Below are 12563 nucleotides of genomic sequence, written 5' to 3'. Positions count from 1 at the left end.
GGGTGGGTCCATGTGCAGATAACAAACATGGAGGACCCAGAGGAGAAGATGGCAAACGCATCCTTGGAGCGGTTTGTTCCATCGCCTCCTCTGTCCCCCAACAAGAGACATGCTGACGAGCCTGCCGCAGAGTTCCCCTGCACGGGCTACACCCACTCCATGCTGCCCACCCCCGCTCCCGCCCCGCCTTGAGGAATCAGAAACCAGTTAGAACCAGAAGGGACAAGGAGGGCGCCACAGAAATCACTCTGTACCACCCTTAATTTACTTGAAAATTATTTGATAATTTTGATACTTAAAGTATTTTATTCGTGATATATTTTGCCACCCAACAGAAGTTTCCGTGATAACGGAATTGTTCTGTGGCTAGGCTGTCCAACATGGTAGCCACAAGCTGCATGTAGCTATTCAGCAGTTGACAGGTGGCTTAACTCTGAGGATCTAAATTGTGCATTTTATTTAATTCTGATATGTAAATATTAGAGCATTTAATGAATGGCCCCAGGATCCAAGCCCTACCCCGCTTTCTGACCCTAATGCCTGTGCTTGTCCATGTGCCTAAGAGCTGCTGTACTGGATCCAAAAGGCCCTACTAAAACCACGTTCTAGCCAATAGGTGCCTGGCCATAGCAGAAAGACCAAAGGAAGTTACTAGAAACTTTGAGTCCTAATACAAAAACCTGTTCAAGTTCTCTTGTTCTAATTTTTTTCTTTCATTTACATAATAGGTAGGAGGATGACATAATCTAGTAGATGTGGAAATGAGTCTTGATTCTAACCCTAGTCTTTGTGAAGCCTTAGAATGTCACTTGATCTGAAGGCCAGCGAGCAGGACACAGCACCTGTGTCTGGAGCCTGAGCTGCAAGTTAATGGCGAATCTCCAAGGTGCCCGTCACTTTTTTTTGTGATCAGTCAGGGATCCCAGAATGGTGATTTCACATTCTGTGCCTGCTCTCATGTTCAAACCCAGCAGCGTAATTCGGGCGTGTGCTACCAGCTTCTGCTACAGCGTATACCAGGGACGGGATATGCTGAGCAAAATGTCATCCCAGACAGGAGCCTGAGCTAATTATAACGTCAGGCTTCCTGCTAAGCTACAGATAATTAAAGGAGAATGTTACAGTGTTTCCAAACTCCTGGAGGAAATGAAAAGCATCTATACAAGTAACCCGCTGGAGGTGAAAATTCAAGAGCTCAGACGTTCCCACTCGAGATCACCGAGACCACCAAGACCAGGACCAAATGGTCTTGAAAGATCGAAGCTCCATCTGCTCGTGTGACCTTGAGCTTGGTCTCTAACTGCTCTGGGTCTCGGTTTCTAAGATGCAAAGCAGGGATACGAATATCTAAATCATCTACGTGGAGCACTCCATGTCTGGGACTTTGAAAGTACTTGGTGGCCTCTAGTATTGCCAGTGTATTTTATTACCGCCAGTGACTTGCGGCTTTGAGTGGGGCTGGGCTTACTCCTCCACTGAGCCTGGGTCTCTCGCTGCAGAGTTTTCTCCCAGCTTCTGGAAGCAGGGCAATGGGGAGTGGAGGCTGCTGCATCACTGTTTCCCCTGGAAACGTTCAGGCCCAGTAACAGAATTTCCTATTCAGTCTTTGTCCCAGGACAAGGAAGAGTCGCTAAGGCTAAGTTCTTCTTTCCAACTACTGGCTCCTTCTTGCAAATTCTAAGTGCCACTTAGGGGGTGGGGGGAGGGGATTCACGTGTTTTAGGTCCTGACATACGCATCATGACATACGCTTCAGAGCAGATAACACGGTGAGTGTCCCTGCTTCTCGCCATCACTGTTGACTCAATTAATACTGAACTGTGAGGTAGATGTCACCTCTGTTTCACAGCTGGGAAACCCGAGACTCCCACTCCTAGCTAATAAAGTATTTGGTGGCTCCAGGATCCAAGCCTTGGCCTTTCTGACGTGAAATCCTGTGCTCATCCCATCTCTCCATGTCACCTTCCTTGATGAGGTTAAAGGTTGAGGGTTCGCTTGGGTCCCGGATCGTCCTCACTTGGTGGCAGTGACGGGGGTGGGGGCTGTGGGGGCTGCACGGCTGCTCCTTCCACGCTATCTGCAGGGAGCCTACAGTGGTGGTCCCCATGTGTCGATGAGTCTTTGGTTGAGGTCCCTCTGCCTAAATCTTCTCGCTGAACAGAGCCTGTTGCCTCTGGAGTGATCATCACACTGACACACCAGCGTGGCGCCGCAGACATGGACATTAGATGTGACAAGCTTCGAAAAGCGAGAGGCAGCTCCTGATCTTCCCTGTAACCATCTCTGAAAGCACTCTGTGGCCCACTGGACAAAAAGAAGCAAGCTCACCCCAGCAAGAAGTGGACTGGAGGCAACGTGGAGGCGGAGCGAGAATGAGGCTCAAGCCGCACCTGCTCCATCTGCTCGTGTGACCTTGAGCTTGGTCTCTAACTGCTCTGGGTCTCGGTTTCTAAGATGCAAAGCAGGGATACGAATATCTAAATCATCTACGTGGAGCACTCCATGTCTGGGACTTTGAAAGTACTTGGTGGCCTCTAGTATTGCCAGTGTATTTTATTACCGCCAGTGACTTGCGGCTTTGAGTGGGGCTGGGCTTACTCCTCCACTGAGCCTGGGTCTCTCGCTGCAGAGTTTTCTCCCAGCTTCTGGAAGCAGGGCAATGGGGAGTGGAGGCTGCTGCATCACTGTTTCCCCTGGAAACGTTCAGGCCCAGTAACAGAATTTCCTATTCAGTCTTTGTCCCAGGACAAGGAAGAGTCGCTAAGGCTAAGTTCTTCTTTCCAACTACTGGCTCCTTCTTGCAAATTCTAAGTGCCACTGCTCCAAAGTCACCCTTGCAACACGTGGAGACCACAGTAGGGTACATGCATGCCCAGGCTCACGCCACCAACAACCCCCAGACCTGTAAATGTTGCCTTTCATGACAAAGGAGACTTTGCAGGCATGACTGTGCTGGATTATCTGGGGATGGGGTGATGACCCGGGGTTATCTGGGTGAGCCCTAACTGTAGCCGCAAGAATCTTTATGAGGAGGCAGACTGGGATTAGGTAGCTGCAAGGCCAGGAAGGCCAGCAGGCTTCTGGAAGCTGGAAGAGGCAGGGACCAGACTCTCTCCTAGGCCCTGCCGACACTGCGACTTTAGCCGGATGAAAATGATTTCAGACTTCTGGCTCCTAGAACTGTACAGAATGAATTGGGTCGTTTTAATCCACTAAATTTGTGACAAGTTGTTACAGCAGCCATAGCAAACTAATACAATCCTATATTCTCTCTCCAATCTGTAACTAAAACAACCCCAATAAGGTGATCTCAGGCATAAAGGAAGCACTGTCACGTCTACACTTTTTTGTGTGTGTTTGGGGTTGGGATGTTGAGGTGGTTAGGTTATAGACGTCTCCCTGCCAAAAACATACTTTTATCTAATCGCACGAGTCATAAACATTCATTACAGAAAAGCAGAGCTATAAATCTCACAAAAACAAGAAAATAAAATCAGCCATAAATCCCAGGAATAACCAATCACTGTTAATATTTCAGTATGTAAATTTGCATAATCCTGTTCCCTGAAACAAAACTGTGTCTGATGGAAACTTCAAGCGTCTCATTTAAAGAATGAGACGTGGCCTATTAGGGGCCATCAATGAAGGCCGACCAAATAATTAAAGTCAACTGCCATGCTATTCTGGAGACACAAGCAGCAACTCGCAGCTCTCTCTGGCATGGCAGCAACCAGCCACGTGAACTTGATGCCTGACTCTAATCAGAGGAAAATAAAACGCAGGAGACTCACATACCTCTTCCTCTGTGGACCTTTATAAATCATTTTAGGGCAAAAGCAAGCCCGCTATATCATGGAGACTCGCAAAAGCTCAATGCCGTCCCTCAGCCCACCTGGTGGGACGCGTGACTCCCAGATGGCCTCTCTTATCCTCGCGTGGAGGTTAGGTAACAAAATTCACCAGTCATTGCAGGCGCTCGAATATCTGTTGCTCTTCAATACGAATTATAACGTGGATCCAAAAAAGAAGATGGCATGGACCCTCTTGCAAGAAGCTACGTCTGGTGAAGAGGAATTTTTACTCAAAAGGCTAACCTTATAATCAGCTCTTTGTTCTGCTTCTGTAGATATGCTTGCTGCATAGGCCGTAGGGCAGGGTGACCTCGAAATTAACTAAAGACCCATCCTCCCTTTTGCTTGTTCTGTCTAAATAACAAATGTAACTGCCTGCAACCCACAGCGACACCCGTGCTCTGTAACCATCTAAGGACAAATTAACCAATCAGCCCACGCCAACTGAGCCCTATAAAAGCAAAGTTGCCACTGAGCTCGGGGCCCAGATCTTCAGAGCGCTAGCTCTTCCGGAACTGCCCGCATAGTAAACCCGAGTTCTCTAACTCTCCGAGGGCTGCTTGGTTTCTCTTTCTCCCTGCTCTGAGTTTTGCAACATTTCTGCAGCACCGGGGGAAACAAACGCATTTACATAATTGCCATTCTTGAATGAGCGATGACTATCACGAGAGAAGCAGACAAAGGATACGGTGAGGTATCACAGAGGAAGGCGTGACTGACATTGTTAAGGAAATGACACTAATAACGTACTATCTGTATTATGTTCCACAGCATCATCCAATACCAGGGCTGGAAGGCACCAAAATGAGAGTTTAACACACACATCGCCCCCCACACCGCCTCCCACACCTAAATTTTCAAACGGAGTAGGGTTTGAATGAGATTACGTCTAGAATCCCTTTAAACTCCAAATTTAACCTTCTCATGAACAAAACGACATAGAGTGTCCGGTTGAGACCATGAGCTACTCATGAAGAGAGCTGAGCAGTAACGGGACAGCTAGCTGATCTGTGATCCCCTCAGACACCCAAGGGAGCCCGTCCTCCTCAGGCGCAGAATCCACGGAAGGCTCAGAGCCCTTCCATCCGCACGGCCTCACAAGGAAAGGATTTTAAGAGCCGGTGTGCTCGGTCTGGGGTTGCTTTCATAGAAAACATGTCATGTCCTCAGGATAGCACTTTCCAAAGGACTGGAGCGCCCCAGCCCATCGCCCAGAAGGAGGATGGAGTGAGGGGACATCGCCACCGTCAGGAGCGTTTGCAGGCACCACGTGCGGCTCCCATCGGCCGTCACCGCGTCTTCCCGAAACATGCAAACTGCCTGCATGCCTGGACATTCGTTTCTCGAAAGCAGAGGGTTCCTTCCTGCTCTAGAGCTGTGGACAGGTAGTGTCCATGAGGCCTGAGAACACCCGAAACCGCCTGCACACCGTTGTGCGTGCGACTTTCTGCTATAAGAGGGGCCGCAGCTCCTATCGGATTTTTGAGGACCGCGAGCCGCAGGAGACTAGGAATCTGTCCTTGCACGTGTGAATCTACTATTAATCCAAGTGCCCTGGGTGTGCACACGTCCCCACACCTGTGTCCTCACACTCCAGAAACCTCCAGCAGGCGGGACACTCGCTAACAAGCTTTCCTTTTTACTTCCACGATAAAAAAGAAAAAAAAAAAATTTTTTAACGAAATGTCATTCCCAGCACCAGCAAAGACAAAAAAAAAAAAAAAACTTCAAAAGCATTCAATTATCCATTGAGTCCCTGTGAAGTCTACCTTAAAACCCAGAGTCCCAGGGAATATCGGTGCTCTCGTTCAATTTTTAATAACTATAAAGGATAATGTTAGAGAAGAGAGCTTTTCAAAGGTAAGCGGGTGACAGATGACTCTTGAAACGGTTCTCATCCAAGGGCGTGAGGCTGCGAGACGTAACCGCAGGTAAGAGAGCGTCTTTTCAGACCAGAGTTAGGAGCTCGGGGCCTGGGGGTGTCTGGTGACGCGTCTAGCTGTACATAGACTCTTGGTGACCTCATCCACGCCCTGGGCTTCGATAACATTTACACGCCCCTGATGCACAAAGCTATCCCTGCAGTGCAGACCCTGCTCCCTAACTCCAAGCTGATTCATCCAGCTGCCTAGCCAGTACCTCCGCTTGGGTGTCTAACCACAGCCGGACCTCAGAGTCCGAAACTGAGTCCCTGATATCCCCACTAAAAGCTGCTCCAGCTGCAGCCTTCCCCACCTAGCTGGGGGAGACTCCATCTTCGCAAGCTGGTCAGCCCTGAAACCTCCTGGCCCTTTGGCTCCTCTCGTCCTCGCATACCCCTCACCCCGTCACCAGCGAATCCCACTCGTGCCACCTTCAATAGATACCAGAAAAGGAGGCCTCCTCAGCACCTCCACCCCGGTCTGAGCCGCCTCTGTGTCCACCCGGATTCCTGCAGCGGCGTCCTCCTAAGTCCAGTCTGAATTCAACCCAAATCAAATCGCGTGCTTCTCTGCGTCAGACCCTGGAGTGGCTCATTTCCCACGGTGGAGAAATGGAAAATTCCTACAGTGCATCTGCGTGCTGCCCGGGGCGAGGCTGACCGCCCTGCCCTCACCTTTCGCTGCCTCCCTCTGGCTTCCAGATGCCCCGCTAGGTGCTCCTGCCTCAGAGCCTTCGCACTGGCCTCTCCTGCTGCCCGGAACACACTGACTCAAATGCAAGGAGCTCTCAGCGAGACCCACCCCGGCCAAGCTATTTAAAACCGCAGCTCCTTTCAATAACAGTTTCTTCTCTGCTCTGCTCCTTTTCCTTCTTTCTAGTGCTCAACGCCCTCTAACACAATATACAGTTCACTTATTATTACCATGTTCATTGTCCACCCTCCCTGCGATGACTCTAGTTACAAGAGGCCCGGAATCTTGGTCCGTTTTTATGACGGGTATAACTCAAGTACCTAGACCACATTATAAAAACGTAATTCATAAAGGCAAGACCCTGAAAGAAATGTCCCTTCGAGCCTCTTGCTCCAGGCGAGACTGCTGTTCCCATTTACTGAGCGGGCGACCACCACCACGCGCTTCTCACGAAGACGGCTCAGTTGAGATTCCTATGAGCCTCTTGGTCCTCATTTCAAAAGATACATTTGCACGCACAATAAAAAGACGCTCAGCTGAACTTAGACTTGGAGACGGCAAAGATCCAGAAGAGGGTCTCTTGTCAGGGCCTAGCGTCTGTAGTCAGAGGGTCTCCCTGGAGTCAATAAACATTCAAGAGGGTGGACCCTAACTCTCCCTGACCTGTCAAAAGGAGTCAGGGACAATTCCGGTTGAGCATGCGGGAACACAGTAGGGTAGTGGCAGCCGGGTATGAGGACATGTCCATCAGAGCAAAGGTCATTCCTGGGTCCTCAAAGCCCATCGCTATGAAATCTGGATCTTTTTTTTTTTTGCTCTGTAGGGAGATAGAGAATCCCCAAGCAAGCCAGAATAGTTCTCTTGTTTCACTCAAAACCCACTGGTTAAACAAGGAGTCTCGAATGGCAGAAAGACAGCTACTATTAGGGCCCAAAAAGACAGCAAAACTAACATCTTCTCTAATGATTAGCTTTTAACAGGTAGAAGGGAGAAGTTTTCAAGAGCCCTCGGTCCTTCTATGAGCCTTTAAGATATTGGGGGTGTGGACTAGACGTTCTACCGGGGCAAATCCACTGTGGTCAGCTTTGTGTATTGGGGTCCCACATAAGACTGCATCTCAAGGCGTACTCGATGGCAAGCTCTAGAAAACCAACCAAAAGAATTTACTCATCACCCAAAGAAAAAGGCCTAAGAGGAAGTAAGAGAGAAACAGATGCTGAAGAAAAATATGGGCGAACCAGCCTGTACAATCAGATAACAGAAATGCCTGAGCTCAGGATAGAAATAATAGAAGAAAATGCTTCTCGTCTAGAGAAATATCGGAGCTTAAAAAGCGATTGGATACAGAGTGTTTTAGGCAGATTTAATATATTCCGGAATATGTAACCTTCTTTAAAGATGAACCAAAAAAGTCTTCATGGTGCGAGCAAAAAAATATTGAGTTACCCAGAGAGGAACTGACTCGGCTCGGCTGTGGCCTTTGCTTCCACAGTATGAAGCCAGAAGATAATGCAATGACCTCTGTAAGAGCTTCGAGGAGAAATATGTGCCCCTCGCCAGCCCTGCCCAGCCACGCCACTGCTCTGTAACAGGGTAATAGGTTGACATCATGAACTCTGCCAGGACTCAGGTAATCAATCACCTGCGGATGCTCCCTCAGCAACGTGATCACTCAAACTCTAGTTCCGGAACAATGAAAGATGGATCGAAACGTTTAAGAACTCAAGGCCGAGGAAGTCACGACTGGAAAGGAGGCCTACATGCTTATTAAAGCTAAAAGCAACTGCCATATTTCAAATGCTCTTACGGCACAAGCACTGTACTAAAATCTGTATACACACACACACACACACACACACACACACACACACACACACACACACACAGCACCTTATTTAATTGTCGAATCGTGTCGTTTATTTCATAAATAATATCCCTATTATCTCGGTAGTAGCATTACCCCCATTTCGTAGATGAGAAAAACTAAGTGAACCTCGAGTGACTTGTCAAGATAGACCAGTGACGGAGCAGTAGAGCCGACCTTCCAAAACGTGACCCAAGGACTTCCTCACGTTCCTCCGACCTGCCTTGTTTTATAAGACCTTTACTCTTTTTTATTCTTATCTGTGTTTTCTAGTTACAGTAAATGAAATAAGTTTTTTGAACTAGAACACCAATACATTCTTTCCCAACTAAAATAAATCCAAAGACATAAAACGAATGCCTCCAAAATGCTGAAAAGGAAAGAACAGGTAAGGGCATTCCAGAAAGACGTCCCGCATGAAGAAAGCAGGTGAGACGAAGATCGGTGTTAAACCACGTTAAATTCAGTATTCTATAGGGCGTCAAGCAGAGCCAGAGGTACCTCGTGTTTACAAGAGGCGTACTCCACGGCAATCCCGTAACACTTATGTAAAGAAAGGAACTCGTTGATGGAAATAGTAGTTGACATCATTGACGTAACTGGAACGGGAAGTTTTAACATATGATAACCGATCTAGAACAAGGAACCCCCAAAAAACCAAGTTGAGGAAGATTCGCGCTTCTTCCCCCGCTCCCCTCAAAAAAAGCGCACCGCGTGGCGATTGCCCATCCCCCTTTCCAGCCGGGCGGCTGAGCAGACGGTGGCTTTACCTTCAGGCGGGGGGCTGGACTGCTGGGGACAAGACCTCACCTGGAATGTTGTGTATGGTGATGGCCAAGATGAGCAGGGCGATTCTCCTCCAGCTGCTGCCCCCGGGCACTGCCAGACCCCCTAGAGACGGCAGCGGGGCGGCGGGGTTCTCTGGAAGGTCAGCGGCCGCCGCCTTCTTCCTCTGATACGCCTCGCCATTCTCGCTCCTGTCTGAGCAAAAAGAAAGGAATGAGAAGAGTCGTTTGAAAATGAGTGTGTTGGCATCCGGGCAAGCAGCAGCAGCAGGAAGCTTTCAGGAGGGGGATAGAATCTACTTCCGAGCTTCCCAATGGACCACGTGTCCATCCTTTCATCCTTCCTTCCTTCCTTCCTTCCTTCCTTCCCTTCCTTCCTTCCTTCCTTCCTTCCTTCCATTCATTCAGCAAACATTCACTGAATAAGACATTCAGTATCCAATGTACAGTTAGTAAAAAGGGTAAAAAAGATGAAAATGGGGTACATCAGCAATGCCTACTTAAGAGAAGCAATATTGAGTAGTGATCAGAAGCACAGATTCTGGAACCAGACTTCCTGCTCACTGGCGCCTCGTCCACTCATCAGCTGTGTGGTGTTAACCAAGCCGTGTAACCTCTCTGTGCCTTAGTTTCCTGATTCACAAAATGGGGTAACAGTGCCTATCCATGGGGGCTTTGTGAGGATTAACTGGGAGACTGAACGTGATTAGACTGTACTAAATGCTGTGTGTAGCCTGTGGCTGTGGTCACATGGCCCTCTCTCCCACAGCCCTACAAAACTACATCATAGGGGACCCAGCTCTCCTGGTCACACCAACTGATGGGGAATGGATTCTAATGCCAGGCCCAGCCGATCAGAGTCTCTATTCAGGGATGAGGGATGAGGGATTGGAATGGGGAAGGACCCGGTGAGTCGAGTCGGGGTTCTGGATCCAAAAGGTCACGCAATGTAAGAGCAGCCATGATGCACCATGCCAGATGGAACAAGGCAGCAGCCTGACAGACAGACAGACAGAAGCAGATACACACAGACAAGCAGAGATGGGAAATCATGCAGCCAGATGATGGACAGACGGATGGCAGCCTGGGTACCGTAGGACATTCTGACCCTCATGGGCTCACTACAGTACCCAGCCTTGAGTTTCACGAACCCTCCTTTTTTAAAGACTTGGGTATATATTGGAAGGATATCATTTCTTAGGACCAGATTGTCCCAAATACCCTGGTCTCCTGGGTCCTTTGTTTACTCCTAATGGAGGTAAAATGCATGGATCTGAAATCCAGGAGGACCAGGGTGAGGTGGAGCACCCGGACTGCGGTTGACAGCATGGATGGACCCGGGGGAGAGGCTCCCCAGAGGTGCAGAGTCCTGAACAAATCCTACAGTGGAAAGAAGGGTCTTCCATCGTGCGGGAGCATGAGAACATGCAGAGCATAACCAGATGTCACGGCCAGGTCACCAGAACACACTTTTAGGATCCCCGCCGCACGTCCCAGTTTTGGCTCGCCATCCCAGGAGGATTGTTAGTGCCCTTTCACACCCAGAAGTGTCCTGGTTTGGAGGATAACTTATGTGGCTTCCCAGGCTGGAGGAAACAGTAGAAGCTTGAGGGGTGCTTTGCTCCGTGACGGAACACCCCTCACTGATGTTAACGCTCATCGACTCGAAGGGGAGGAGGCAGCTCTCTGTCTTCCCACTTCCCCTCCCCATTTACGAATGTCCCACAGACGAAAGAGCTCTCTCCTTCAAGCTGAAACCGCCGAAGAACTTGCCCAAAGTCAAAGTAAAAAATAGCAGACAATTTTGGGGGTTCCTTCATCCCAGACCACAGGCGTCTGGCCGGCCTCTCCTCACTCTGGTTGTAACACAAGGCGAAGGCGGTTTCTCCCACCCTCTGGGACCAGAATCTCACTCGACAAAACTGACTGGATCTTTCTGATTCCCTTTTCGGATGAATCTGCCTAAGTGGGATACTGCTTTATATTTCAAACACAGAGGAGACAAAAACACTTCTTCTGAAAGCCATTCTGTGCACTCGACTCAAGCTTGAAGAGGAAGAAAGTGCCACAGGGCGGTGGACTCGCTCCTCCCCCGGTCCCAATCGGCGTTGACTCCAAACGGTTGACTCTGTTCCGCTGGGGCGAAGGGGCCGTTCACTGATGCCCCGAAACGCAGGCCTGCCAGGCCTTCCGCGGTCAGTAGCCACAACTCAGAATATGCCTCTGGAGAATAAAGCTGTCTCAGTCGCATAGCAACGCCCCAGACGGCACTCGCACAAAGCGAAACGAAGACGCTCACTGTGCGGTATCTGCTCCGTGCGTGTGTGCTCGTATGTGCGTGTGCGCTCGTGTGTGCGTGTGCGCTCGTGTGTGCGTGTGCGTGCACGCGTGTGCAAGCCCAGGACGCCACTGGGTGCCACCTTCCTCGCCTCAGACATCAGACAGCCTTTGTGTGCGCTCGCACGTGTGCGCATCTGTACACACACGGGGGAGGATGTTCTCGTACGTCTTCAGCTGACGGCCTTTCACGGCTCAGGCTGCGGAGGCCGGATGGGGAACTGAACTACGAACATCCGGGCTTTCGAGCCCGTAAACGCTGAAGACACGAGCAAAGAGGAGGGAACCAAGCTGAGCCACGGCGAGGGCACTCGGCTGTCCCTTGGGCCTCCTCTGAGCGCACAGGCCTGACCTAGACGCTCTCCAGCGGGAGTCGATAGGGGGGAAAAACATCAAAACTTTCCCCTTAAAAATTGTATAATTGAAAAGACGACAGCCAGGGAAGACGTGAATGCATTCCTGTGAATCTACAGGGCAGATTAGCACTGAAGGCTTCATGCGTTTCTGTCATTGTCACAAAAAGGATCAGACTCTGACTTTCCCGCAAACAATGCAGAGAGCAGCAGAGATGGTGGCACCGTTAGCAAATGCCAGCACCGTGCACAGGTTTGGGGGAATGTGGAGCAGCACAAAGGGTCCTGAATCACGGGAAAGATGCACGTCCCACCTGTGAGTGCCAGTATGTGAAGGCCGATGTGCCTTCCCCAGCGGGGAATGGGAGGGCGTGAAGAAGGCCCGACACACTCGTGAGAGTTAAACAAGCCACCGCTGATGAGTCTGCAACGAGGGAAATCAGTACGAACACATCGTGACAGCGAGCACGGTGGCATCCTGAGCAACGCGTCTTCTTGCCTCTCCTGGGGAGGCCGGTTAAACCATCGCACGCCATCGAGCCGCACGCCGGTGCCGTGAGCGGAAGATGACGGCCACGCAGAGGGCACTACCGGGCCAGGTGGGGGGCGTGGGGGCGCACCAGAGGGCCGAGAACCACGGCATTTTCGGAAGAGGGAAGGTTTGGGTGCCTCTGAAGTAGGACTGGCCACAGAGGAAGGACATCTAGGGATGGAACAGATGCTGTTGAGTTCAGACTAGCAAATGACATAAGTGAACC

General features: G+C 50.0%; 1 protein-coding gene across 1 annotated transcript in view; it reads right to left on the bottom strand.

Moving 5' to 3' along the window:
- Positions 1-12563, bottom strand: part of SLC39A11 (solute carrier family 39 member 11) — a 263444-nt gene that overhangs the window by 110224 nt on the left and 140657 nt on the right. The window contains exon 6 of the mRNA XM_025047120.1: positions 9141-9311. Coding sequence (XP_024902888.1) covers positions 9141-9311 — 171 coding nt within the window. The remainder of the gene's footprint in view (positions 1-9140; positions 9312-12563) is intronic.

This window comes from Pteropus alecto, unplaced genomic scaffold (genome assembly GCF_000325575.1).
Source record: "Pteropus alecto unplaced genomic scaffold, ASM32557v1 scaffold134, whole genome shotgun sequence".
Lineage (NCBI taxonomy): Eukaryota > Metazoa > Chordata > Mammalia > Chiroptera > Pteropodidae > Pteropus > Pteropus alecto.
Note: the sequence above shows the minus strand (reverse complement) of the source record. Positions and strands in the feature narration are given on the sequence as shown.